Here is a 26,453-nt window from a genome sequence, read left to right as displayed (position 1 = left end):
AGCCGCCTCCTGGGGCCGGAGCCCTAATGGAGATTCCTGGCCGAGGGCAGAGCCCGCGCTGGCCCCGCCCACTATCGGACAAGGCCACGCCCCGGCCACACCCCAGGCCCCATGAAGGTGAAGGCCCCGCCTCCCGCCTCCCGCCTCCCCCCCCCCCAGCCCCGCTACGGCCACGCCCCATCTGAGGCCCTGAGCCCCAGGCCCCGCCCACCCCCAGGTAAGGCCGCGCCCTTTGGCCCCGCCCCACCCGAGGGGTCGCCCTGGGCCGAGACCCCACTCGCGAGCCCCATCCCATGTGAGGCGCCCTCCCAGGCCGAAGCCCTGCCTAAGGACCCGCCCCAAGGAGTCCGCCCGGGCTGAGGCCCAGCCTATCCGGACTAGAGCCCGCTCCCCGGGCGTCCAGCTCCGGGCGGGGTAAGCCGCTCCTGCAGCAAGCCTCCGCTCTCGGCTGCGGCTGCGGGCAGAAGAGGCCACGCCGCCAGCCGGAGTTCAGCGAGCCGACCTCAGGGGGTTCGGCTCCGGCCTGGAGCCGTGTACGTCGGGTCCTCCACGGGCGCTCCGTGACCTGCGTGGACCGGGCCCGGGGCTCCGGGAAACGCCCCTGTGCAGCTCTTGGAGCCGCAGGTCCTTCCCGCACCGCTTGCCCACCACCCTCGCGCGGCACCGCGGTTGTCTCCAGGCTTCCGTCCCAGGGTGGGCCCAGTGTGGAGCGCGGCCTGGGGGCTGCTCCCCGAGGGTCTAGGAGAGGACCTGGGATGGGGCATCTGGAAGGCCAGCTCTCCTGGCGCGTCGCGCCTCCGCCAGGGAACACGTGGGAGGGCCACTGAAGTGATAAACACACCAGCAGGCTGACCGGAAGACTTTAATTCATGATCACAACCCCCCCCCCCCCCCCCCCCCCCCCCCGCCATCCCGCCTGCCCTTCTGGGCTTGCCTTTCACTTGCTCGGTCACCTTCCCACACTCCAAAATGCCAATTTATTCTCTTCTCTTGCCGTTCTGCTGATGGCTCCCCTGGCGCAGAGGAGCCCAGCGTGGGGAGCCCCTCCCTCCTCACATGCAGCGCCTTTCTCTCCAGGAGGCCCCCGGTGACACCCTCTGGCCATGTCAACAAGAGACAGGCTCTCGAATTCTTGTCCAAAGGCTCCCTTTATCCCACACCTCCCCACTGCCTTCCCATGGTTTCACCCTGTCACAGCTGCTGATTCCTCACCCCAACTTCATCATCTCTTTCTAGAGAGAAAAGTGGTGCACGCACACGCCTGCCTCCTCTCACACTCGAACCCCAACCTTGAACTCTTATTTCTGTGTATAGGCCTTCAGCCCCACTGGTGTATCAGAGTCAATAGGGACACTTCTCTTTTCCCCAGATGCTGCCGTGGATGACATCTGACTGCTTCCAACATCCCTGTTGCTGTCAGGCTTCTATGACCAGCTTTGCTCACCAAGACCACCCAGCAGCTTGCTCCCTGTGTCCCAGCTTCCCCCCCAGGACCCAGCAGTACTTTGAAAATGTCACTCACCCGCTCACTACTCCATATAATGAAGAAGGAGACCAGGGAGGACTGGCCCTTTGTCCCAACTGCACACCCTTTAATTAATGACTGAATTACCAAGCTCTTCAAGCAGTCTTTGAGTATGACCTAACTACAGTGTTCTTTTATTACTATTTCATTTTAGAGAGACAACGAGTGAGCACCATGGGGAGAGGGGGAGACGGAAAGAAAGAGGGGAGATCTTTTTTTAATGTTTACTTTTGAGACACACAGAGAGAGAGAGAGAGAGTGGGGAGAGGGGCAGAAAGGGAGAGAGAGACTCCCCAGCAGGCTCTGAGCTGTCAGCATAGAGCCCAATGCAGGGCTCGAACCCACAGACTGCGAGATCATGACCTGAGCTAAAACTAAGAGTCGGACACTTAACCAACTGAGCCACTCAGGTGCCTGGAGATTCTTAAGCAGGCTCCATACTCAGTGTGGAGCCCAACATGGGGCTGAATCCCACGTCCCTGGGATCGTGACCTGAGGTAAAACCAAGAATTGGATGCTCAACCAACGGAGCTACCCACGCACCCATTAGCTGCAGCGTTTTAAGAGACTATTCTAAATGTAAGTCTATGTTACCCTACATTTGTGATGGTTATTTTCCTTGTTTAACTTATTTCTACAATTAAAACATCCACCACTCAAAACTCTGAAATCAGAGACCTTTCGTTAAACACAAACATTTCTTTGTAAATTATAAAGCATATAGTTACAAAACATGCTAGTTACCAACCCACGAGGGGACATATCTATAGAAGGGCCATGCCAAGAACATATTCAGGCTGAGCTTTATTGAGCACAGCAATGGGAAACACGGCCACCAAAGAGGGACCTGAAATAGCCACGAACCACTGAATGGAAAACAAAACTTGATAGGAAATGAGTTAATCCACAAGCAGGACATATCTTAAAAGTGGAAAGAAAAGGGGTACCTGGATGGCTCAGTGAGTGAAGCGTTTGACACTTGGTTTTGAGTCAGGTCATGATCTCAAGTTCATGGGTTCGAGCCCCACCTTGGGCTGTGTGCTGACAGCTCAGGATCCTGTTGGGGATTCTCTCTCTTCTCTCTCTCTCTCCTCATCTTTACCCCTCGCCCCTCAAGTTTTCTTTGTCTTTCTCAACATAACTAAACTTTAAAAAAAGGAAACAATAAAATGGAAAACAGACCGTTTAAAAAAAAAGAATATAAGAAACTAATGTATATACAATAACAGCAACAAAAAAGGGAAACATTTTAACTATTTTAACTATTACTGCAACACAGTTTATTACAGAAGGTCTCAACATCCATCCAAAGGACACAAACATACTAAAAATTCACAAGTGAGAAAACGCGGAGATGTGCAGACCGGTAGGAGGAGTGGGGGTTATGTTATTTCACACAAAATGGGATGTGGGGGAACTAGGGGGATGATAAAAATTTTGGGTACCTTACCAGATACATATATAGCACGAGTGACAAAAGAAAGACAATTAATTGGAATATACCTACAATTTTGAATGAATGACATATGCTTTTATATCTCTACATAGCAACAACGAGAACGGCCATTCAGACTCCACTCAGAGACATAAATAACAGTCCAGTCTCAGGGTCAGCAGTAGCTCTCTCCAGCAGCTGCACGTAGGTGAGGTTCTCGTGCGTGTTGGGGTCGAAGAAGCCCTTGGTGTCGTCGCTCGGGTCCGCCAGGACGCGGTTCATCTCCTCGTCGAAGTAGCCGCGCCGGTAGGCCACGTCCACGGGCAGGCGGTGGCTGTGCACCGGGTCGATGATGCCGCCCGTGGCGATCTGGGCCTCCAGCAGGCGGATGCCGTGCTCCCGCACGATGAGGTCCTTCTTCATGGCCTGGAAGAGGGAGATGCGCTCCCCGGTGTAGGGGTCGGTGTAGCCGGTGACGGCGCGCTCGGCCGACAGCAGCTTCTCCTGGATCTCGCCGCCCACCACGCCCGCCGCCACCGCCTCCTCCACGGACAGCCTCTGGTTGCGCACGGGGTCGATGACGAAGCCGGTGGCCGCCTGCGCCTCCAGCAGCACCAGGGCCGTGCCGGGCCGCAGGACGCCCTTCCACATGGCCTGGTAGATGCTCATCTTCTCCTGCCGCCCGGGCTCGTCCTTGGCGGGCACCAGCACGCCCGCGATGCAGCTCGTGCCCTGCAGGTAGCGTTTGACCGAGTCCATCTCTGTCACCTCCTGCAGGGTCTTGGTGCCCTGGGCCAGGTCCCGCAGGGTCTCGGGGCCCAGGATCCCGGACGTGTGCAGCTCGGACGCGGACACCTGGCGCCTCAGGCCCGGGAAGGACGCCTTGCTCAGCCGCTCCTCCGCCTCCTCGACGGCCTGGGTGAGGACGGCGATGAGGGCGGGCACGGCCAGGGCGCCGGCCGCGTGCTGGGCCAGGAGCTCGTCCCGGCGGGCCTGGCTCAGGTAGGAGGAGAAGAGGACGTCCCACACGGAGGGGCGCTGGCCCCGGAACTGCCCGGCGCGCACCTCCATGGTGGCGGCACGCAGGGCCCGCTCCTGGAGGCCACCGGCGGGCTCGGCGTCGGCCCCGGCCGGGGAGGGGCCCTCGTCGCCGTCGCCGCGCCCGGGGGGCCGGGGCTCCCGCTGGCCGCGGGCGGCGTCCCCCGACGCGCCCTCGGTCCCGCCGGCCGCCTCCGCCTCCTCGATGATGGTGGTCAGCCTGCGGGTCAGCGCGGGCAGGCCCAGCGTCCCCGAGCCGAAGCCGGCCAGCAGGTGCTCGCGCGTAACGCCGCTCACGTAGCCGGACGCCAGCACGTCCCACACGGGCACCGCCGGCCCGCGCAGGCGGCCCACCTTGACCTCCATGGTGGCGGCACGCAGGGCCCCCCGAGGGTCCGGGGGCGCCGGGCGTGGGCTCCCGTCCTCGGCACGGGCCAGCAGCGGGGTGAGGGCGGCCCCCACCTCCCGCGCGGTCAGCGTGCCCGCCCGGTACCTGTGCAGCAGGTCCTGCCTCAGGCCCTCGGGCACCTCCCGGTAGAAGAGGAGCTCCCAGACGGAGACGCTCTGGCCCCGGAGGGCGCCCGCGTCCGGGGTCACGCGGGCCTCACGCAGGGCGCCGCGCAGCTCCTCGCTCAGCTCGTGCACGGCGGAGCCCCGGCCGGCCAGCTGCAGCATGTAGAGCCCGGTGCCGGGGTCCTGCACGCAGCGGCGAAGCAGCTGCACGTAGGTGAGGTTCTCGTGCGTGCTGGGGTCGAAGAAGCCCTTGGTGTCGTCGCTCGGGTCCGCCAGGACGCGGTTCATCTCCTCGTCGAAGTAGCCGCGCCGGTAGGCCACGTCCACGGGCAGGCGGTGGCTGTGCACCGGGTCGATGATGCCGCCCGTGGCGATCTGGGCCTCCAGCAGGCGGATGCCGTGCTCCCGCACGATGAGGTCCTTCTTCATGGCCTGGAAGAGGGAGATGCGCTCCCCGGTGTAGGGGTCCGTGTAGCCGGTGACGGCGCGCTCGGCCGACAGCAGCTTCTCCTGGATCTCGCCGCCCACCACGCCCGCCGCCACCGCCTCCTCCACGGACAGCCTCTGGTTGCGCACGGGGTCGATGACGAAGCCGGTGGCCGCCTGCGCCTCCAGCAGCACCAGGGCCGTGCCGGGCCGCAGGACGCCCTTCCACATGGCCTGGTAGATGCTCATCTTCTCCTGCCGCCCGGGCTCGTCCTTGGCGGGCACCAGCACGCCCGCGATGCAGCTCGTGCCCTGCAGGTAGCGTTTGACCGAGTCCATCTCTGTCACCTCCTGCAGGGTCTTGGTGCCCTGGGCCAGGTCCCGCAGGGTCTCGGGGCCCAGGATCCCGGACGTGTGCAGCTCGGACGCGGACACCTGGCGCCTCAGGCCCGGGAAGGACGCCTTGCTCAGCCGCTCCTCCGCCTCCTCGACGGCCTGGGTGAGGACGGCGATGAGGGCGGGCACGGCCAGGGCGCCGGCCGCGTGCTGGGCCAGGAGCTCGTCCCGGCGGGCCTGGCTCAGGTAGGAGGAGAAGAGGACGTCCCACACGGAGGGGCGCTGGCCCCGGAACTGCCCGGCGCGCACCTCCATGGTGGCGGCACGCAGGGCCCGCTCCTGGAGGCCACCGGCGGGCTCGGCGTCGGCCCCGGCCGGGGAGGGGCCCTCGTCGCCGTCGCCGCGCCCGGGGGGCCGGGGCTCCCGCTGGCCGCGGGCGGCGTCCCCCGACGCGCCCTCGGTCCCGCCGGCCGCCTCCGCCTCCTCGATGATGGTGGTCAGCCTGCGGGTCAGCGCGGGCAGGCCCAGCGTCCCCGAGCCGAAGCCGGCCAGCAGGTGCTCGCGCGTAACGCCGCTCACGTAGCCGGACGCCAGCACGTCCCACACGGGCACCGCCGGCCCGCGCAGGCGGCCCACCTTGACCTCCATGGTGGCGGCACGCAGGGCCCCCCGAGGGTCCGGGGGCGCCGGGCGTGGGCTCCCGTCCTCGGCACGGGCCAGCAGCGGGGTGAGGGCGGCCCCCACCTCCCGCGCGGTCAGCGTGCCCGCCCGGTACCTGTGCAGCAGGTCCTGCCTCAGGCCCTCGGGCACCTCCCGGTAGAAGAGGAGCTCCCAGACGGAGACGCTCTGGCCCCGGAGGGCGCCCGCGTCCGGGGTCACGCGGGCCTCACGCAGGGCGCCGCGCAGCTCCTCGCTCAGCTCGTGCACGGCGGAGCCCCGGCCGGCCAGCTGCAGCATGTAGAGCCCGGTGCCGGGGTCCTGCACGCAGCGGCGAAGCAGCTGCACGTAGGTGAGGTTCTCGTGCGTGCTGGGGTCGAAGAAGCCCTTGGTGTCGTCGCTCGGGTCCGCCAGGACGCGGTTCATCTCCTCGTCGAAGTAGCCGCGCCGGTAGGCCACGTCCACGGGCAGGCGGTGGCTGTGCACCGGGTCGATGATGCCGCCCGTGGCGATCTGGGCCTCCAGCAGGCGGATGCCGTGCTCCCGCACGATGAGGTCCTTCTTCATGGCCTGGAAGAGGGAGATGCGCTCCCCGGTGTAGGGGTCCGTGTAGCCGGTGACGGCGCGCTCGGCCGACAGCAGCTTCTCCTGGATCTCGCCGCCCACCACGCCCGCCGCCACCGCCTCCTCCACGGACAGCCTCTGGTTGCGCACGGGGTCGATGACGAAGCCGGTGGCCGCCTGCGCCTCCAGCAGCACCAGGGCCGTGCCGGGCCGCAGGACGCCCTTCCACATGGCCTGGTAGATGCTCATCTTCTCCTGCCGCCCGGGCTCGTCCTTGGCGGGCACCAGCACGCCCGCGATGCAGCTCGTGCCCTGCAGGTAGCGTTTGACCGAGTCCATCTCTGTCACCTCCTGCAGGGTCTTGGTGCCCTGGGCCAGGTCCCGCAGGGTCTCGGGGCCCAGGATCCCGGACGTGTGCAGCTCGGACGCGGACACCTGGCGCCTCAGGCCCGGGAAGGACGCCTTGCTCAGCCGCTCCTCCGCCTCCTCGACGGCCTGGGTGAGGACGGCGATGAGGGCGGGCACGGCCAGGGCGCCGGCCGCGTGCTGGGCCAGGAGCTCGTCCCGGCGGGCCTGGCTCAGGTAGGAGGAGAAGAGGACGTCCCACACGGAGGGGCGCTGGCCCCGGAACTGCCCGGCGCGCACCTCCATGGTGGCGGCACGCAGGGCCCGCTCCTGGAGGCCACCGGCGGGCTCGGCGTCGGCCCCGGCCGGGGAGGGGCCCTCGTCGCCGTCGCCGCGCCCGGGGGGCCGGGGCTCCCGCTGGCCGCGGGCGGCGTCCCCCGACGCGCCCTCGGTCCCGCCGGCCGCCTCCGCCTCCTCGATGATGGTGGTCAGCCTGCGGGTCAGCGCGGGCAGGCCCAGCGTCCCCGAGCCGAAGCCGGCCAGCAGGTGCTCGCGCGTAACGCCGCTCACGTAGCCGGACGCCAGCACGTCCCACACGGGCACCGCCGGCCCGCGCAGGCGGCCCACCTTGACCTCCATGGTGGCGGCACGCAGGGCCCCCCGAGGGTCCGGGGGCGCCGGGCGTGGGCTCCCGTCCTCGGCACGGGCCAGCAGCGGGGTGAGGGCGGCCCCCACCTCCCGCGCGGTCAGCGTGCCCGCCCGGTACCTGTGCAGCAGGTCCTGCCTCAGGCCCTCGGGCACCTCCCGGTAGAAGAGGAGCTCCCAGACGGAGACGCTCTGGCCCCGGAGGGCGCCCGCGTCCGGGGTCACGCGGGCCTCACGCAGGGCGCCGCGCAGCTCCTCGCTCAGCTCGTGCACGGCGGAGCCCCGGCCGGCCAGCTGCAGCATGTAGAGCCCGGTGCCGGGGTCCTGCACGCAGCGGCGAAGCAGCTGCACGTAGGTGAGGTTCTCGTGCGTGCTGGGGTCGAAGAAGCCCTTGGTGTCGTCGCTCGGGTCCGCCAGGACGCGGTTCATCTCCTCGTCGAAGTAGCCGCGCCGGTAGGCCACGTCCACGGGCAGGCGGTGGCTGTGCACCGGGTCGATGATGCCGCCCGTGGCGATCTGGGCCTCCAGCAGGCGGATGCCGTGCTCCCGCACGATGAGGTCCTTCTTCATGGCCTGGAAGAGGGAGATGCGCTCCCCGGTGTAGGGGTCCGTGTAGCCGGTGACGGCGCGCTCGGCCGACAGCAGCTTCTCCTGGATCTCGCCGCCCACCACGCCCGCCGCCACCGCCTCCTCCACGGACAGCCTCTGGTTGCGCACGGGGTCGATGACGAAGCCGGTGGCCGCCTGCGCCTCCAGCAGCACCAGGGCCGTGCCGGGCCGCAGGACGCCCTTCCACATGGCCTGGTAGATGCTCATCTTCTCCTGCCGCCCGGGCTCGTCCTTGGCGGGCACCAGCACGCCCGCGATGCAGCTCGTGCCCTGCAGGTAGCGTTTGACCGAGTCCATCTCTGTCACCTCCTGCAGGGTCTTGGTGCCCTGGGCCAGGTCCCGCAGGGTCTCGGGGCCCAGGATCCCGGACGTGTGCAGCTCGGACGCGGACACCTGGCGCCTCAGGCCCGGGAAGGACGCCTTGCTCAGCCGCTCCTCCGCCTCCTCGACGGCCTGGGTGAGGACGGCGATGAGGGCGGGCACGGCCAGGGCGCCGGCCGCGTGCTGGGCCAGGAGCTCGTCCCGACGGGCCTGGCTCAGGTAGGAGGAGAAGAGGACGTCCCACACGGAGGGGCGCTGGCCCCGGAACTGCCCGGCGCGCACCTCCATGGTGGCGGCACGCAGGGCCCGCTCCTGGAGGCCACCGGCGGGCTCGGCGTCGGCCCCGGCCGGGGAGGGGCCCTCGTCGCCGTCGCCGCGCCCGGGGGGCCGGGGCTCCCGCTGGCCGCGGGCGGCGTCCCCCGACGCGCCCTCGGTCCCGCCGGCCGCCTCCGCCTCCTCGATGATGGTGGTCAGCCTGCGGGTCAGCGCGGGCAGGCCCAGCGTCCCCGAGCCGAAGCCGGCCAGCAGGTGCTCGCGCGTAACGCCGCTCACGTAGCCGGACGCCAGCACGTCCCACACGGGCACCGCCGGCCCGCGCAGGCGGCCCACCTTGACCTCCATGGTGGCGGCACGCAGGGCCCCCCGAGGGTCCGGGGGCGCCGGGCGTGGGCTCCCGTCCTCGGCACGGGCCAGCAGCGGGGTGAGGGCGGCCCCCACCTCCCGCGCGGTCAGCGTGCCCGCCCGGTACCTGTGCAGCAGGTCCTGCCTCAGGCCCTCGGGCACCTCCCGGTAGAAGAGGAGCTCCCAGACGGAGACGCTCTGGCCCCGGAGGGCGCCCGCGTCCGGGGTCACGCGGGCCTCACGCAGGGCGCCGCGCAGCTCCTCGCTCAGCTCGTGCACGGCGGAGCCCCGGCCGGCCAGCTGCAGCATGTAGAGCCCGGTGCCGGGGTCCTGCACGCAGCGGCGAAGCAGCTGCACGTAGGTGAGGTTCTCGTGCGTGCTGGGGTCGAAGAAGCCCTTGGTGTCGTCGCTCGGGTCCGCCAGGACGCGGTTCATCTCCTCGTCGAAGTAGCCGCGCCGGTAGGCCACGTCCACGGGCAGGCGGTGGCTGTGCACCGGGTCGATGATGCCGCCCGTGGCGATCTGGGCCTCCAGCAGGCGGATGCCGTGCTCCCGCACGATGAGGTCCTTCTTCATGGCCTGGAAGAGGGAGATGCGCTCCCCGGTGTAGGGGTCCGTGTAGCCGGTGACGGCGCGCTCGGCCGACAGCAGCTTCTCCTGGATCTCGCCGCCCACCACGCCCGCCGCCACCGCCTCCTCCACGGACAGCCTCTGGTTGCGCACGGGGTCGATGACGAAGCCGGTGGCCGCCTGCGCCTCCAGCAGCACCAGGGCCGTGCCGGGCCGCAGGACGCCCTTCCACATGGCCTGGTAGATGCTCATCTTCTCCTGCCGCCCGGGCTCGTCCTTGGCGGGCACCAGCACGCCCGCGATGCAGCTCGTGCCCTGCAGGTAGCGTTTGACCGAGTCCATCTCTGTCACCTCCTGCAGGGTCTTGGTGCCCTGGGCCAGGTCCCGCAGGGTCTCGGGGCCCAGGATCCCGGACGTGTGCAGCTCGGACGCGGACACCTGGCGCCTCAGGCCCGGGAAGGACGCCTTGCTCAGCCGCTCCTCCGCCTCCTCGACGGCCTGGGTGAGGACGGCGATGAGGGCGGGCACGGCCAGGGCGCCGGCCGCGTGCTGGGCCAGGAGCTCGTCCCGGCGGGCCTGGCTCAGGTAGGAGGAGAAGAGGACGTCCCACACGGAGGGGCGCTGGCCCCGGAACTGCCCGGCGCGCACCTCCATGGTGGCGGCACGCAGGGCCCGCTCCTGGAGGCCACCGGCGGGCTCGGCGTCGGCCCCGGCCGGGGAGGGGCCCTCGTCGCCGTCGCCGCGCCCGGGGGGCCGGGGCTCCCGCTGGCCGCGGGCGGCGTCCCCCGACGCGCCCTCGGTCCCGCCGGCCGCCTCCGCCTCCTCGATGATGGTGGTCAGCCTGCGGGTCAGCGCGGGCAGGCCCAGCGTCCCCGAGCCGAAGCCGGCCAGCAGGTGCTCGCGCGTAACGCCGCTCACGTAGCCGGACGCCAGCACGTCCCACACGGGCACCGCCGGCCCGCGCAGGCGGCCCACCTTGACCTCCATGGTGGCGGCACGCAGGGCCCCCCGAGGGTCCGGGGGCGCCGGGCGTGGGCTCCCGTCCTCGGCACGGGCCAGCAGCGGGGTGAGGGCGGCCCCCACCTCCCGCGCGGTCAGCGTGCCCGCCCGGTACCTGTGCAGCAGGTCCTGCCTCAGGCCCTCGGGCACCTCCCGGTAGAAGAGGAGCTCCCAGACGGAGACGCTCTGGCCCCGGAGGGCGCCCGCGTCCGGGGTCACGCGGGCCTCACGCAGGGCGCCGCGCAGCTCCTCGCTCAGCTCGTGCACGGCGGAGCCCCGGCCGGCCAGCTGCAGCATGTAGAGCCCGGTGCCGGGGTCCTGCACGCAGCGGCGAAGCAGCTGCACGTAGGTGAGGTTCTCGTGCGTGTTGGGGTCGAAGAAGCCCTTGGTGTCGTCGCTCGGGTCCGCCAGGACGCGGTTCATCTCCTCGTCGAAGTAGCCGCGCCGGTAGGCCACGTCCACGGGCAGGCGGTGGCTGTGCACCGGGTCGATGATGCCGCCCGTGGCGATCTGGGCCTCCAGCAGGCGGATGCCGTGCTCCCGCACGATGAGGTCCTTCTTCATGGCCTGGAAGAGGGAGATGCGCTCCCCGGTGTAGGGGTCCGTGTAGCCGGTGACGGCGCGCTCGGCCGACAGCAGCTTCTCCTGGATCTCGCCGCCCACCACGCCCGCCGCCACCGCCTCCTCCACGGACAGCCTCTGGTTGCGCACGGGGTCGATGACGAAGCCGGTGGCCGCCTGCGCCTCCAGCAGCACCAGGGCCGTGCCGGGCCGCAGGACGCCCTTCCACATGGCCTGGTAGATGCTCATCTTCTCCTGCCGCCCGGGCTCGTCCTTGGCGGGCACCAGCACGCCCGCGATGCAGCTCGTGCCCTGCAGGTAGCGTTTGACCGAGTCCATCTCTGTCACCTCCTGCAGGGTCTTGGTGCCCTGGGCCAGGTCCCGCAGGGTCTCGGGGCCCAGGATCCCGGACGTGTGCAGCTCGGACGCGGACACCTGGCGCCTCAGGCCCGGGAAGGACGCCTTGCTCAGCCGCTCCTCCGCCTCCTCGACGGCCTGGGTGAGGACGGCGATGAGGGCGGGCACGGCCAGGGCGCCGGCCGCGTGCTGGGCCAGGAGCTCGTCCCGGCGGGCCTGGCTCAGGTAGGAGGAGAAGAGGACGTCCCACACGGAGGGGCGCTGGCCCCGGAACTGCCCGGCGCGCACCTCCATGGTGGCGGCACGCAGGGCCCGCTCCTGGAGGCCACCGGCGGGCTCGGCGTCGGCCCCGGCCGGGGAGGGGCCCTCGTCGCCGTCGCCGCGCCCGGGGGGCCGGGGCTCCCGCTGGCCGCGGGCGGCGTCCCCCGACGCGCCCTCGGTCCCGCCGGCCGCCTCCGCCTCCTCGATGATGGTGGTCAGCCTGCGGGTCAGCGCGGGCAGGCCCAGCGTCCCCGAGCCGAAGCCGGCCAGCAGGTGCTCGCGCGTAACGCCGCTCACGTAGCCGGACGCCAGCACGTCCCACACGGGCACCGCCGGCCCGCGCAGGCGGCCCACCTTGACCTCCATGGTGGCGGCACGCAGGGCCCCCCGAGGGTCCGGGGGCGCCGGGCGTGGGCTCCCGTCCTCGGCACGGGCCAGCAGCGGGGTGAGGGCGGCCCCCACCTCCCGCGCGGTCAGCGTGCCCGCCCGGTACCTGTGCAGCAGGTCCTGCCTCAGGCCCTCGGGCACCTCCCGGTAGAAGAGGAGCTCCCAGACGGAGACGCTCTGGCCCCGGAGGGCGCCCGCGTCCGGGGTCACGCGGGCCTCACGCAGGGCGCCGCGCAGCTCCTCGCTCAGCTCGTGCACGGCGGAGCCCCGGCCGGCCAGCTGCAGCATGTAGAGCCCGGTGCCGGGGTCCTGCACGCAGCGGCGAAGCAGCTGCACGTAGGTGAGGTTCTCGTGCGTGCTGGGGTCGAAGAAGCCCTTGGTGTCGTCGCTCGGGTCCGCCAGGACGCGGTTCATCTCCTCGTCGAAGTAGCCGCGCCGGTAGGCCACGTCCACGGGCAGGCGGTGGCTGTGCACCGGGTCGATGATGCCGCCCGTGGCGATCTGGGCCTCCAGCAGGCGGATGCCGTGCTCCCGCACGATGAGGTCCTTCTTCATGGCCTGGAAGAGGGAGATGCGCTCCCCGGTGTAGGGGTCCGTGTAGCCGGTGACGGCGCGCTCGGCCGACAGCAGCTTCTCCTGGATCTCGCCGCCCACCACGCCCGCCGCCACCGCCTCCTCCACGGACAGCCTCTGGTTGCGCACGGGGTCGATGACGAAGCCGGTGGCCGCCTGCGCCTCCAGCAGCACCAGGGCCGTGCCGGGCCGCAGGACGCCCTTCCACATGGCCTGGTAGATGCTCATCTTCTCCTGCCGCCCGGGCTCGTCCTTGGCGGGCACCAGCACGCCCGCGATGCAGCTCGTGCCCTGCAGGTAGCGTTTGACCGAGTCCATCTCTGTCACCTCCTGCAGGGTCTTGGTGCCCTGGGCCAGGTCCCGCAGGGTCTCGGGGCCCAGGATCCCGGACGTGTGCAGCTCGGACGCGGACACCTGGCGCCTCAGGCCCGGGAAGGACGCCTTGCTCAGCCGCTCCTCCGCCTCCTCGACGGCCTGGGTGAGGACGGCGATGAGGGCGGGCACGGCCAGGGCGCCGGCCGCGTGCTGGGCCAGGAGCTCGTCCCGGCGGGCCTGGCTCAGGTAGGAGGAGAAGAGGACGTCCCACACGGAGGGGCGCTGGCCCCGGAACTGCCCGGCGCGCACCTCCATGGTGGCGGCACGCAGGGCCCGCTCCTGGAGGCCACCGGCGGGCTCGGCGTCGGCCCCGGCCGGGGAGGGGCCCTCGTCGCCGTCGCCGCGCCCGGGGGGCCGGGGCTCCCGCTGGCCGCGGGCGGCGTCCCCCGACGCGCCCTCGGTCCCGCCGGCCGCCTCCGCCTCCTCGATGATGGTGGTCAGCCTGCGGGTCAGCGCGGGCAGGCCCAGCGTCCCCGAGCCGAAGCCGGCCAGCAGGTGCTCGCGCGTAACGCCGCTCACGTAGCCGGACGCCAGCACGTCCCACACGGGCACCGCCGGCCCGCGCAGGCGGCCCACCTTGACCTCCATGGTGGCGGCACGCAGGGCCCCCCGAGGGTCCGGGGGCGCCGGGCGTGGGCTCCCGTCCTCGGCACGGGCCAGCAGCGGGGTGAGGGCGGCCCCCACCTCCCGCGCGGTCAGCGTGCCCGCCCGGTACCTGTGCAGCAGGTCCTGCCTCAGGCCCTCGGGCACCTCCCGGTAGAAGAGGAGCTCCCAGACGGAGACGCTCTGGCCCCGGAGGGCGCCCGCGTCCGGGGTCACGCGGGCCTCACGCAGGGCGCCGCGCAGCTCCTCGCTCAGCTCGTGCACGGCGGAGCCCCGGCCGGCCAGCTGCAGCATGTAGAGCCCGGTGCCGGGGTCCTGCACGCAGCGGCGAAGCAGCTGCACGTAGGTGAGGTTCTCGTGCGTGCTGGGGTCGAAGAAGCCCTTGGTGTCGTCGCTCGGGTCCGCCAGGACGCGGTTCATCTCCTCGTCGAAGTAGCCGCGCCGGTAGGCCACGTCCACGGGCAGGCGGTGGCTGTGCACCGGGTCGATGATGCCGCCCGTGGCGATCTGGGCCTCCAGCAGGCGGATGCCGTGCTCCCGCACGATGAGGTCCTTCTTCATGGCCTGGAAGAGGGAGATGCGCTCCCCGGTGTAGGGGTCCGTGTAGCCGGTGACGGCGCGCTCGGCCGACAGCAGCTTCTCCTGGATCTCGCCGCCCACCACGCCCGCCGCCACCGCCTCCTCCACGGACAGCCTCTGGTTGCGCACGGGGTCGATGACGAAGCCGGTGGCCGCCTGCGCCTCCAGCAGCACCAGGGCCGTGCCGGGCCGCAGGACGCCCTTCCACATGGCCTGGTAGATGCTCATCTTCTCCTGCCGCCCGGGCTCGTCCTTGGCGGGCACCAGCACGCCCGCGATGCAGCTCGTGCCCTGCAGGTAGCGTTTGACCGAGTCCATCTCTGTCACCTCCTGCAGGGTCTTGGTGCCCTGGGCCAGGTCCCGCAGGGTCTCGGGGCCCAGGATCCCGGACGTGTGCAGCTCGGACGCGGACACCTGGCGCCTCAGGCCCGGGAAGGACGCCTTGCTCAGCCGCTCCTCCGCCTCCTCGACGGCCTGGGTGAGGACGGCGATGAGGGCGGGCACGGCCAGGGCGCCGGCCGCGTGCTGGGCCAGGAGCTCGTCCCGGCGGGCCTGGCTCAGGTAGGAGGAGAAGAGGACGTCCCACACGGAGGGGCGCTGGCCCCGGAACTGCCCGGCGCGCACCTCCATGGTGGCGGCACGCAGGGCCCGCTCCTGGAGGCCACCGGCGGGCTCGGCGTCGGCCCCGGCCGGGGAGGGGCCCTCGTCGCCGTCGCCGCGCCCGGGGGGCCGGGGCTCCCGCTGGCCGCGGGCGGCGTCCCCCGACGCGCCCTCGGTCCCGCCGGCCGCCTCCGCCTCCTCGATGATGGTGGTCAGCCTGCGGGTCAGCGCGGGCAGGCCCAGCGTCCCCGAGCCGAAGCCGGCCAGCAGGTGCTCGCGCGTAACGCCGCTCACGTAGCCGGACGCCAGCACGTCCCACACGGGCACCGCCGGCCCGCGCAGGCGGCCCACCTTGACCTCCATGGTGGCGGCACGCAGGGCCCCCCGAGGGTCCGGGGGCGCCGGGCGTGGGCTCCCGTCCTCGGCACGGGCCAGCAGCGGGGTGAGGGCGGCCCCCACCTCCCGCGCGGTCAGCGTGCCCGCCCGGTACCTGTGCAGCAGGTCCTGCCTCAGGCCCTCGGGCACCTCCCGGTAGAAGAGGAGCTCCCAGACGGAGACGCTCTGGCCCCGGAGGGCGCCCGCGTCCGGGGTCACGCGGGCCTCACGCAGGGCGCCGCGCAGCTCCTCGCTCAGCTCGTGCACGGCGGAGCCCCGGCCGGCCAGCTGCAGCATGTAGAGCCCGGTGCCGGGGTCCTGCACGCAGCGGCGAAGCAGCTGCACGTAGGTGAGGTTCTCGTGCGTGTTGGGGTCGAAGAAGCCCTTGGTGTCGTCGCTCGGGTCCGCCAGGACGCGGTTCATCTCCTCGTCGAAGTAGCCGCGCCGGTAGGCCACGTCCACGGGCAGGCGGTGGCTGTGCACCGGGTCGATGATGCCGCCCGTGGCGATCTGGGCCTCCAGCAGGCGGATGCCGTGCTCCCGCACGATGAGGTCCTTCTTCATGGCCTGGAAGAGGGAGATGCGCTCCCCGGTGTAGGGGTCCGTGTAGCCGGTGACGGCGCGCTCGGCCGACAGCAGCTTCTCCTGGATCTCGCCGCCCACCACGCCCGCCGCCACCGCCTCCTCCACGGACAGCCTCTGGTTGCGCACGGGGTCGATGACGAAGCCGGTGGCCGCCTGCGCCTCCAGCAGCACCAGGGCCGTGCCGGGCCGCAGGACGCCCTTCCACATGGCCTGGTAGATGCTCATCTTCTCCTGCCGCCCGGGCTCGTCCTTGGCGGGCACCAGCACGCCCGCGATGCAGCTCGTGCCCTGCAGGTAGCGTTTGACCGAGTCCATCTCTGTCACCTCCTGCAGGGTCTTGGTGCCCTGGGCCAGGTCCCGCAGGGTCTCGGGGCCCAGGATCCCGGACGTGTGCAGCTCGGACGCGGACACCTGGCGCCTCAGGCCCGGGAAGGACGCCTTGCTCAGCCGCTCCTCCGCCTCCTCGACGGCCTGGGTGAGGACGGCGATGAGGGCGGGCACGGCCAGGGCGCCGGCCGCGTGCTGGGCCAGGAGCTCGTCCCGGCGGGCCTGGCTCAGGTAGGAGGAGAAGAGGACGTCCCACACGGAGGGGCGCTGGCCCCGGAACTGCCCGGCGCGCACCTCCATGGTGGCGGCACGCAGGGCCCGCTCCTGGAGGCCACCGGCGGGCTCGGCGTCGGCCCCGGCCGGGGAGGGGCCCTCGTCGCCGTCGCCGCGCCCGGGGGGCCGGGGCTCCCGCTGGCCGCGGGCGGCGTCCCCCGACGCGCCCTCGGTCCCGCCGGCCGCCTCCGCCTCCTCGATGATGGTGGTCAGCCTGCGGGTCAGCGCGGGCAGGCCCAGCGTCCCCGAGCCGAAGCCGGCCAGCAGGTGCTCGCGCGTAACGCCGCTCACGTAGCCGGACGCCAGCACGTCCCACACGGGCACCGCCGGCCCGCGCAGGCGGCCCACCTTGACCTCCATGGTGGCGGCACGCAGGGCCCCCCGAGGGTCCGGGGGCGCCGGGCGTGGGCTCCCGTCCTCGGCACGGGCCAGCAGCGGGGTGAGGGCGGCCCCCACCTCCCGCGCGGTCAGCGTGCCCGCCCGGTACCTGTGCAGCAGGTCCTGCCTCAGGCCCTCGGGCACCTCCCGGTAGAAGAGGAGCTCCCAGACGGAGACGCTCTGGCCCCGGAGGGCGCCCGCGTCCGGGGTCACGCGGGCCTCACGCAGGGCGCCGCGCAGCTCCTCGCTCAGCTCGTGCACGGCGGAGCCCCGGCCGGCCAGCTGCAGCATGTAGAGCCCGGTGCCGGGGTCCTGCACGCAGCGGCGAAGCAGCTGCACGTAGGTGAGGTTCTCGTGCGTGCTGGGGTCGAAGAAGCCCTTGGTGTCGTCGCTCGGGTCCGCCAGGACGCGGTTCATCTCCTCGTCGAAGTAGCCGCGCCGGTAGGCCACGTCCACGGGCAGGCGGTGGCTGTGCACCGGGTCGATGATGCCGCCCGTGGCGATCTGGGCCTCCAGCAGGCGGATGCCGTGCTCCCGCACGATGAGGTCCTTCTTCATGGCCTGGAAGAGGGAGATGCGCTCCCCGGTGTAGGGGTCCGTGTAGCCGGTGACGGCGCGCTCGGCCGACAGCAGCTTCTCCTGGATCTCGCCGCCCACCACGCCCGCCGCCACCGCCTCCTCCACGGACAGCCTCTGGTTGCGCACGGGGTCGATGACGAAGCCGGTGGCCGCCTGCGCCTCCAGCAGCACCAGGGCCGTGCCGGGCCGCAGGACGCCCTTCCACATGGCCTGGTAGATGCTCATCTTCTCCTGCCGCCCGGGCTCGTCCTTGGCGGGCACCAGCACGCCCGCGATGCAGCTCGTGCCCTGCAGGTAGCGTTTGACCGAGTCCATCTCTGTCACCTCCTGCAGGGTCTTGGTGCCCTGGGCCAGGTCCCGCAGGGTCTCGGGGCCCAGGATCCCGGACGTGTGCAGCTCGGACGCGGACACCTGGCGCCTCAGGCCCGGGAAGGACGCCTTGCTCAGCCGCTCCTCCGCCTCCTCGACGGCCTGGGTGAGGACGGCGATGAGGGCGGGCACGGCCAGGGCGCCGGCCGCGTGCTGGGCCAGGAGCTCGTCCCGGCGGGCCTGGCTCAGGTAGGAGGAGAAGAGGACGTCCCACACGGAGGGGCGCTGGCCCCGGAACTGCCCGGCGCGCACCTCCATGGTGGCGGCACGCAGGGCCCGCTCCTGGAGGCCACCGGCGGGCTCGGCGTCGGCCCCGGCCGGGGAGGGGCCCTCGTCGCCGTCGCCGCGCCCGGGGGGCCGGGGCTCCCGCTGGCCGCGGGCGGCGTCCCCCGACGCGCCCTCGGTCCCGCCGGCCGCCTCCGCCTCCTCGATGATGGTGGTCAGCCTGCGGGTCAGCGCGGGCAGGCCCAGCGTCCCCGAGCCGAAGCCGGCCAGCAGGTGCTCGCGCGTAACGCCGCTCACGTAGCCGGACGCCAGCACGTCCCACACGGGCACCGCCGGCCCGCGCAGGCGGCCCACCTTGACCTCCATGGTGGCGGCACGCAGGGCCCCCCGAGGGTCCGGGGGCGCCGGGCGTGGGCTCCCGTCCTCGGCACGGGCCAGCAGCGGGGTGAGGGCGGCCCCCACCTCCCGCGCGGTCAGCGTGCCCGCCCGGTACCTGTGCAGCAGGTCCTGCCTCAGGCCCTCGGGCACCTCCCGGTAGAAGAGGAGCTCCCAGACGGAGACGCTCTGGCCCCGGAGGGCGCCCGCGTCCGGGGTCACGCGGGCCTCACGCAGGGCGCCGCGCAGCTCCTCGCTCAGCTCGTGCACGGCGGAGCCCCGGCCGGCCAGCTGCAGCATGTAGAGCCCGGTGCCGGGGTCCTGCACGCAGCGGCGAAGCAGCTGCACGTAGGTGAGGTTCTCGTGCGTGTTGGGGTCGAAGAAGCCCTTGGTGTCGTCGCTCGGGTCCGCCAGGACGCGGTTCATCTCCTCGTCGAAGTAGCCGCGCCGGTAGGCCACGTCCACGGGCAGGCGGTGGCTGTGCACCGGGTCGATGATGCCGCCCGTGGCGATCTGGGCCTCCAGCAGGCGGATGCCGTGCTCCCGCACGATGAGGTCCTTCTTCATGGCCTGGAAGAGGGAGATGCGCTCCCCGGTGTAGGGGTCCGTGTAGCCGGTGACGGCGCGCTCGGCCGACAGCAGCTTCTCCTGGATCTCGCCGCCCACCACGCCCGCCGCCACCGCCTCCTCCACGGACAGCCTCTGGTTGCGCACGGGGTCGATGACGAAGCCGGTGGCCGCCTGCGCCTCCAGCAGCACCAGGGCCGTGCCGGGCCGCAGGACGCCCTTCCACATGGCCTGGTAGATGCTCATCTTCTCCTGCCGCCCGGGCTCGTCCTTGGCGGGCACCAGCACGCCCGCGATGCAGCTCGTGCCCTGCAGGTAGCGTTTGACCTGTTCTTTTTCTCTGATGACATCTGAGGTAGTGGCCCCCTTGACCATATCCTCTAGCATCTCCTGGGTGATGATTCCAGAGTCGATCAGTTCGGAAGCTGTGATTTGTTTTCTGATCCCTCGGAACCACAATTGTTTGTTGTCCTTTTCCCTCTCATCGATTATCCCTAAGATGATGCTTACTACCTTCTGTAACGCTTGGGCCGTGCCTTTTTTGTATTCACCTATCAAGTCGAGCTTTCTCTCCTCCGTCACGTATTCCGAGTTCAGGACCTCCCACAGCGATGGCTTCTGGTCCTTGAACCGTCCCACCTGTACGTCCACCTGCTCAGCCTCCAGGGCCCTCCTCGTTGGCTCATCGATGTAGGCGGGCTTCTGTTGGTCCTTGACCACCGGGAAGAGCGTCCACCCTGTCCCTGCTTCCTTTTGGCTCCTTTCCTGCAGTTGTCGGTAGGTGACCCTCTCCTGAGTGTTTGGATCCACAAACCTTTTATTCATGTGCTTCTGATCTGAAATGAGCGGGTAGGTGTCCTGGTGTAGACACCCCCGTCTGTAGGCCACATCCACAGGCAGGCGGTGGTGGTGCTGTGGGTCGATGATACCCCCTGTGGCCTCCTGCGCCTCAAGCAGTCTGAGCGCGTCCTCTCTTCTGACTAAGTTCTTTTTCATGGCCTGGAATAGCGGGACTTTGTCTCCCGTGACCGGGTCTGCGTAGCCTTGGGCGGCCTTCTGGGCCTCCAGAAGCCTTTCCTGCACGTCCTCACCCACCAGGCCCTCAGCCACGGCCTGTTGCACAGAGAGCCTCCTATGGCTGCAGGGATCCAGCATGAACCCAGTGGCTGCCTGGGCCTCCAGCAGCTGAGCCGCAAACCCCATGGGGATGAGTCCTTTCCTGCTGGCGTCGTAGAGGCTCATCACCTCTTGGGTGGAGGGCACAGTCACCCCCGCGATGCAGCCACGACCTTCCAGATAGGTCTTCACATGTGCCAACCGGCTGAGATCCTGCTCACCCCATGCCTCTCTGTGCAGTACATCCAGGGTCCTTTTATCGATGATTCCAGAGTTGAACAACTCCGCAGCTGTCACCTGCCCACCGATGCCTGGCACCTGGATCGCCTCATACTGCTTTTCTGTTTCCTCCACGGTAGCCATGATGAGCTCCAGCAGCCGCTCGAGGGGTAGATTCTGGGCTCTATACTCCTGGATGAGTTCCCGCTTCCTTTCCTCTGGGAAGTACTGGGAGGAAAGCAGGTCCCAGAAGGAGACTTTCTGATTGGCAAACCTCCCCACGTGCATTTCTGTAGTTCTGGACTGTAGGACTTGTTTTGTGGTTTCATCGATATAAACGTAGGTCTCTCCTTTCTTTACAATTTGTAACATGTACAGGCCCGTCTCGGGGTCCTCCACGCAGCGCTCCAGCAGCTGCAGGTAGGTGAGGTTCTCGTGCGTGTTGGGGTCGAAGAAGCCCTTGGTGTCGTCGCTCGGGTCCGCCAGGATGCGGTTCATCTCCTCGTCGAAGTAGCCGCGCCGGTAGGCCACGTCCACGGGCAGGCGGTGGCTGTGCACCGGGTCGATGATGCCGCCCGTGGCGATCTGGGCCTCCAGCAGGCGGATGCCGTGCTCCCGCACGATGAGGTCCTTCTTCATGGCCTGGAAGAGGGAGATGTGCTCCCCGGTGTAGGGGTCGGTGTAGCCGGTGACGGCGCGCTCGGCCGACAGCAGCTTCTGGTAGGTTTCCCTGCCAAACATCCCTGATGCGAACGCCTCCTCCACAGTCAGCCTCTGGTTGTGCACGGGGTCGATGAGGAAGCCGGTGGCCGCCTGCGCCTCCAGCAGCACCAGGGCCGTGCCGGGCCGCAGGATATCCCTCCTTAGGGCCTCAGAGATGCTCATCTTCTCCTTCGTGCCCCGGACGAGGACCCCGGCAATGAAATTGCTTCCCTCCAGGTACCGCTTCACACTGTCCATCTCTTTCACCTCCTGCACAGTCTTTCTCCCCTGATTCAGCTCATCCAGTGTCTCCTTGTCAATGAGCTGGGACCTGAACAAGTCGTTGGCCGACACCTGCTTCCGGAGTCCTCTAAAGGTGGCCCGTGAGGGCTGTGTCTCTGCAGCCTCGACCAGGGTGGTGACTGCCGTAGCCACCTGCCGCATGGCTGTGGCCCTCCCGGACCGGCAGAGTGCCGCCAGCTCTCGCCGCTTGTGGACGCCGACGTACTCGGAGTGCAGCAGGTCCCACAGTGACACGCGGAGACCTTTGAACCTCCCAGTGCTGACAGGTACCTTCGTGGCCCTCAGGGCCAGCACCGTGTGCTCGTCCACTTCGAGCACCGTGTCCTGGGCGAGCGGCAGCAGCCAGAGGCCGGTGTCTCTGTCGGAGACACAGCTCTCCTTGAGCTGCATGTACGTCACCTCGTCTCGCGTGCTGGGGTCGAAGAAGAACTTGTTGTCCTCGTCTTTTGAGGTCAGCACCCGGCTGACCTGCTCATCCAGGAGGCCAAACCTGCAGGCTGCCTCCTGGGGCAGGTGCACCCCGTGCACGGGGTCCACCGCGCCCCCCGTGGCCAGCTGCACCTGTAGGAGCCGGAGGCCCTCCCTTTGGGGCACCAACCCCTTCTCCACGGCCTGCCACAGTGAGAGGGAGCCTCCTGTGTAGGGGTCGGTGTACCCAGCCACGGCCCTCTCGGCCTGCTGGAGCTGCTCGCTCAGTGCCCCGCCCACCAGGCCCGCCTTCACTGCGCCTTCCACAGACAGTCTCTGGCTGGTCAGAGGGTCAATGAGGGAGCCACATGCCACTTGGGCCTCCAGCAGCCTTCGCCCCAGGCCCTCGGGTAGGAGGCCGTCCCTCATGGCCTGGCCGATGCTGGCCTTGGTCCCCGATGGCTGCAACAGCAGGCCTGCTACGCAGCCCGTCCCCCACAGACGGGCCTTCACGCTGGGCTCCTCAGCGACCTCCGCGGGTGACCGCGTGCCCCGAGCCAGGGCCGCCAGGGTCTCCGCGGTGATGATGCCGGCGTCACGCAGCCAGACGGCGGGAACCTCACCCCTGGGGCCGGGCACTGTGACGTGAGCCCGTGCCAGGAGTTCTGCCTCCCGCACCCGCTTGTGCACAGCTGCCTGCAGCTGCTGCAAGGTGATCCTCCCCAGCCTGAAGTCCTCCACGAAGCTGTTCCGCTGCTCCTCGGTGAAGTGGCCAGAGCCCAGCAGCTCCCAGAGGGACGTGCCGTCCTCAGTCCCCTGCGCCGCCTGTAGGGTCTCCTGCACCTGCTTGTCGGTGGGGATGGCCGGCGCGTGTTCGGGCAGGGGCAGGAAGTAAAGGCCAGAAGCCTCGTCCCTCAGACACTGCTCCAGCAGCCGGGCGTAGCTGGTGTGTCCCCGGCCGTCCGGTGTGGGGAAGGTCTCGGATGAGCTGGACAAGGCCTCCTCCATCTCCTGGTCTATGTAGCCCCGCTGGGTGGCCACGGGCATGGGGAGGTGGTAGTGGCCTGTGGGGTCAATGACCCCCCCTGTGGCCAGCTGGGCATCCAGGAGGCGGGCGGCCTGCTCCTCAGGGATGAGGCCCTTCTTCATGGCCTGGAACAGGGACACCCTCTTCCCAGAGAAGGGATCTCGGAAGCCGGTGACAGCGTCCTCAGCCCGTCTCAGCTGGCGATACAGCTCTGGCCCCACCAGCTTCCTGCGCACAGCCTCATCCACCGACAGGGTCTCCAGACTGTGGGGGTCCACGATGGCTCCAGTGGCCGCCTGGGCCTCCAGCAGGGCGAGGGCCACCCCTGGCCCCAGGACCTCCTGCCTCATGGCCTCGTACAGGCTGAGCCGCCGGCTGGCGGGTCCCAGCAGCACGCCGCCGAGGGCACCGGAGCCGCGTAGGTACCTCCGGACGCAGTCCATGTGGAGGAGGGCTTCGGGGCTGACCGCCCCCTCCAGCACCCGGTCCAGGAGCTCCTGGTCGATGATACGGGCCTCCAGGAGCTGGTAGGCCGTGACCGGGCCCCGCAGCCCGGGCAGCGTGATGTCCGCCCACCTCCCCATCTCCCTCTCCAGCCACTGCGCCACCTGCTCCAGGGAGATGCTGTGCTGCTGGTACCTCCGCAGGAGCTGCCTCCTCTGGTGCTCGCTGAAGCATTCTGAGTTGACCAGCTCCCATGCGGAAACTCTCCGCCCCTGGAAACGCCCGAACTTCCCCGACAGCAGCAGGCTCTGGAAGGCCTGCCGGGTGGTGCCGTCCACGAGCGGGGGCTGGGTGCCGTTCAGGGGCAGCAGGCGCAGGCCCGTCTCGGGGTCCTCCACGCAGCGTTCCAGCAGCTGCAGGTAGGTGAGGTTCTCGTGCGTGTTGGGGTCGAAGAAGCCCTTGGTGTCGTCGCTCGGGTCCGCCAGGACGCGGTTCATCTCCTCGTCGAAGTAGCCGCGCCGGTAGGCCACGTCCACGGGCAGGCGGTGGCTGTGCACCGGGTCGATGATGCCGCCCGTGGCGACCTGGGCCTCCAGCAGGCGGATGCCGTGCTCCCGCACGATGAGGTCCTTCTTCATGGCCTGGAAGAGGGAGATCTGCTCCCCGGTGTAGGGATCCTTGTAGCCGGTGACGGCACGCTCGGCCGACAGCAGCTTTGCAAACACGTCAGGCCCTACGAGGCCAGCCCTCAGTGCCTCCTCCACAGAATATCTCTTGTTTTCCTTCGGGTCGAGAATGAAGCCCGTGGCCGCCTGTGCCTCCAGGAGGATGAGGGCCGTGCTGTGCCTGAGGAGCCCCCTCCCGCGAGCCTCGTAGACGGCGAGCCGCTCCTGGGAGCCCGGCAGCAGCAGGCCTGCGATGCCGCCGGTGCCCTGCAGGAACCTGTGCACCGAGCCCAGCCTGCCCACCTCCTGGGCTGTGGTCTGCCCTCGCTCCAGCCGCTCGTACGTGTCCTGGTCGATGATCTCTGCTCTCAGCAGCTCTCCTGGGGCCACGGGCACCCTCAGGCCGGCAAAGGTGGTCCTGGCTGTGGCTGCAGCCTGCTCAAGGGTGGCCCTCAGCGCGGCTGCCAGCTCCTCCCCCGAGATGGCGCCTTCCTTGTGGCGCTGGGCCAGTGCCGCCCGCTGCTGCGCAGGGATGGGCTCAGAGAAGAGCAGGTCCCAGAGTGATGCGGGCCGGCCCTGGAACTCACCCACGGCGACGGTGGTCATGGCCTCACTCAAGGCCTCCCGGGTGCTGTGGTCAATGAATGGGAGTCCTCGTGGCTCCTCTCCAAGGGGGCCCCCTGAGAGGGGGAGGAAGGCCAGTCCTGTTTCTGGGTCGGTGACGCAGCGGGCCAGTAGCTGCCCGTAGCCCACGCTCTCCTGTGTGTTGGGGTCCCAGAAGCCGGTGGCCCGGGACAGACACTGCTGAGTCTCTTGGTCCAGGCATCTGAAGCGCAGGGCGGCCTCCGGGGGCAGCCGGAGCCTGCGGGCCGGACATACCAGCCCACCTGTGGCCAGCTGGGCATCTAGGAGTCGCAGAGCCAGAGGCCTGTCCACCAGCTCCTTCTTCATGGCCTGGAAGAGGGGCACTCGGGTGCCGCTGAAGGGGTCATGGTACCCCGTCACCGCCTCTTCCGCCACCAGGAGCTGCCTGTGGAGCTCTGGGCCGACCAGGCCCGACCTGACGGCCTCGTCCACCCGGAGCCGCCGGCCGGTGGCCGGGTCCACCAGTGTGCCGGTGGCGGCCTGAGCCTCCAGGAGCGGGAGCGCGGTGCCCATGGGGAGCAGGTGCTCGCTGATGGCCCGGAAGAAGCTCTTCTTGTGGCCTGCGGGCAGGACAGCCCCCGCGATGCTGCCGGTGCCCTGCAGGTAGCGCCTCACGTCAGCCCGCGCGCTCACCTCTCGGGCCGCCAGCCTGCCTTCCCGAAGGCCCCGGGCGGCCTCGTCATCCAGGACCCCCACCTCTAGCAGCTCGGCCAAGCTCACTGCCCCACTCAGGGTGGGGAAGGTGGTCTTGAGGGGCAGCAGCGCCAACCCTGTGCCAGGGGCTCTCACACACCGGCCCAGCAGCTCGCGGTACGACAGCTGCTCCAGGGTGTTGGGGTCCAGGAAGCCAGGGGCACTGGGGCTGGCCTTGCGCTCAGACAGGCCACGCCACGTGTCCTGGTCCAGGAGACCCTGCTGACAGGCCGGCTCCGGGGCCACCCGTGTACCCCGAATGGGATCCACCAAGCCCCCCGTGGCCAGCTGGGCCTCCAGCCAGCCCCACCCCAGTGCTCCGTCTACCACCTCCTTCCCGATGGCCTGGAAAAGTGCCAGCTTCCCGCCACCGTAGGGGTCAGGGTACCCAGTGACCGCGCGCTCGGCCACCAGCAGCTTCTCCTTTAGCTCCAGGCCCACCAGGCCCTGCTGCAGGGCCTCGGACACAGGGAGGAACCGGCCTTGCATGGGGTCCACGAGGCCCCCGGTGGCCGCCTGGGCCTCCAGCAGAGCCAGCCCAAGCTCAACGGGCAGGAGGCCTTGCTTCATGGCAGCGTAGAGACTCTGTGCCTGGCCGGAGGCCTCCACGTACACCCCAGCGATGCTCTTAGGCTGGGCAGACGGAGGCCCAGAAGGGGTGCTGGTTCCCGGCACGGCCTTCATGGTCTTGGGGACGATGGCCGGGTCAGTGCTGTTGGTGACCAGGACATCAAGAGGAGGAGAGGCGTGGCCATTCATCACGCTCAGCCTGTTGTGTAGAACTCACTCACCCAAGGTCCACTGCGTCTGCTCCCTGTAGGGGGTAGAAAAGGCTCTGTTAGGGGTCCTGGAATGGCCCAGGTGGACGGGAGAGAGAGAGTCAAGAGGTCAATCCCAGACCCTGAATCAGCCTCCAGACATGGCTTGCCCTCCTGGGGGATGGGGGTCAGCATCCAAGTAAGGTCTTTTGCCCTGCCCCATGGGGTCCCAGGAGGGACCACGGGGGACCTCCGGCCAGCCAGGGCGGCCTCCAGGACGTGTGGGCTCTGTTTTCCTGCAGGCCATCCTCTGCTCTCCATCCCAGCCCAATCCCCTCAGCCCCTGCCCTCAGGGTCCCGTGGTGGGGGCTGGGCCACCTGGGCCAGAGCCCCTCCCCCCATCTCTCACCCAAACCTCCCATCTGCTCCCCGGGGCTTCTCCTCCATCCTTGGGTCAGGGACATCAGCACCCTTCCCTCTTCCAGTCACTGCCTCCAAACCCCCGCCCTACCCCAGACCC

The 26,453-nt window shown here is 69.4% G+C and overlaps 1 protein-coding gene across 4 annotated transcripts in view; it reads right to left on the bottom strand.

Moving 5' to 3' along the window:
• Positions 1–2,316: 2,316 nt before the first annotated feature.
• The window catches only part of EPPK1 (epiplakin 1), a 29,205-nt gene continuing 5,068 nt past the window's right edge, over positions 2,317–26,453 (bottom strand). For all 4 annotated transcript variants that reach the window (XM_086695511.1, XM_086695508.1, XM_086695512.1 and 1 more), the window contains one exon: positions 2,317–25,989. In XM_086695511.1, the coding sequence (XP_086551637.1) occupies positions 3,093–25,934 (22,842 nt within the window). In that variant the 5' untranslated portion in view covers positions 25,935–25,989 and the 3' untranslated portion in view covers positions 2,317–3,092. The remainder of the gene's footprint in view (positions 25,990–26,453) is intronic.

This window comes from Puma concolor, chromosome F2, assembly GCF_028749965.1.
Source record: "Puma concolor isolate L17-30 chromosome F2, mPumCon1.1.hap2, whole genome shotgun sequence".
Classification (NCBI taxonomy): Eukaryota; Metazoa; Chordata; class Mammalia; order Carnivora; family Felidae; genus Puma; species Puma concolor.
The sequence above is the reverse complement of the archived record's forward strand: the minus strand, read 5'-3'. Positions and strand labels throughout refer to the sequence as shown.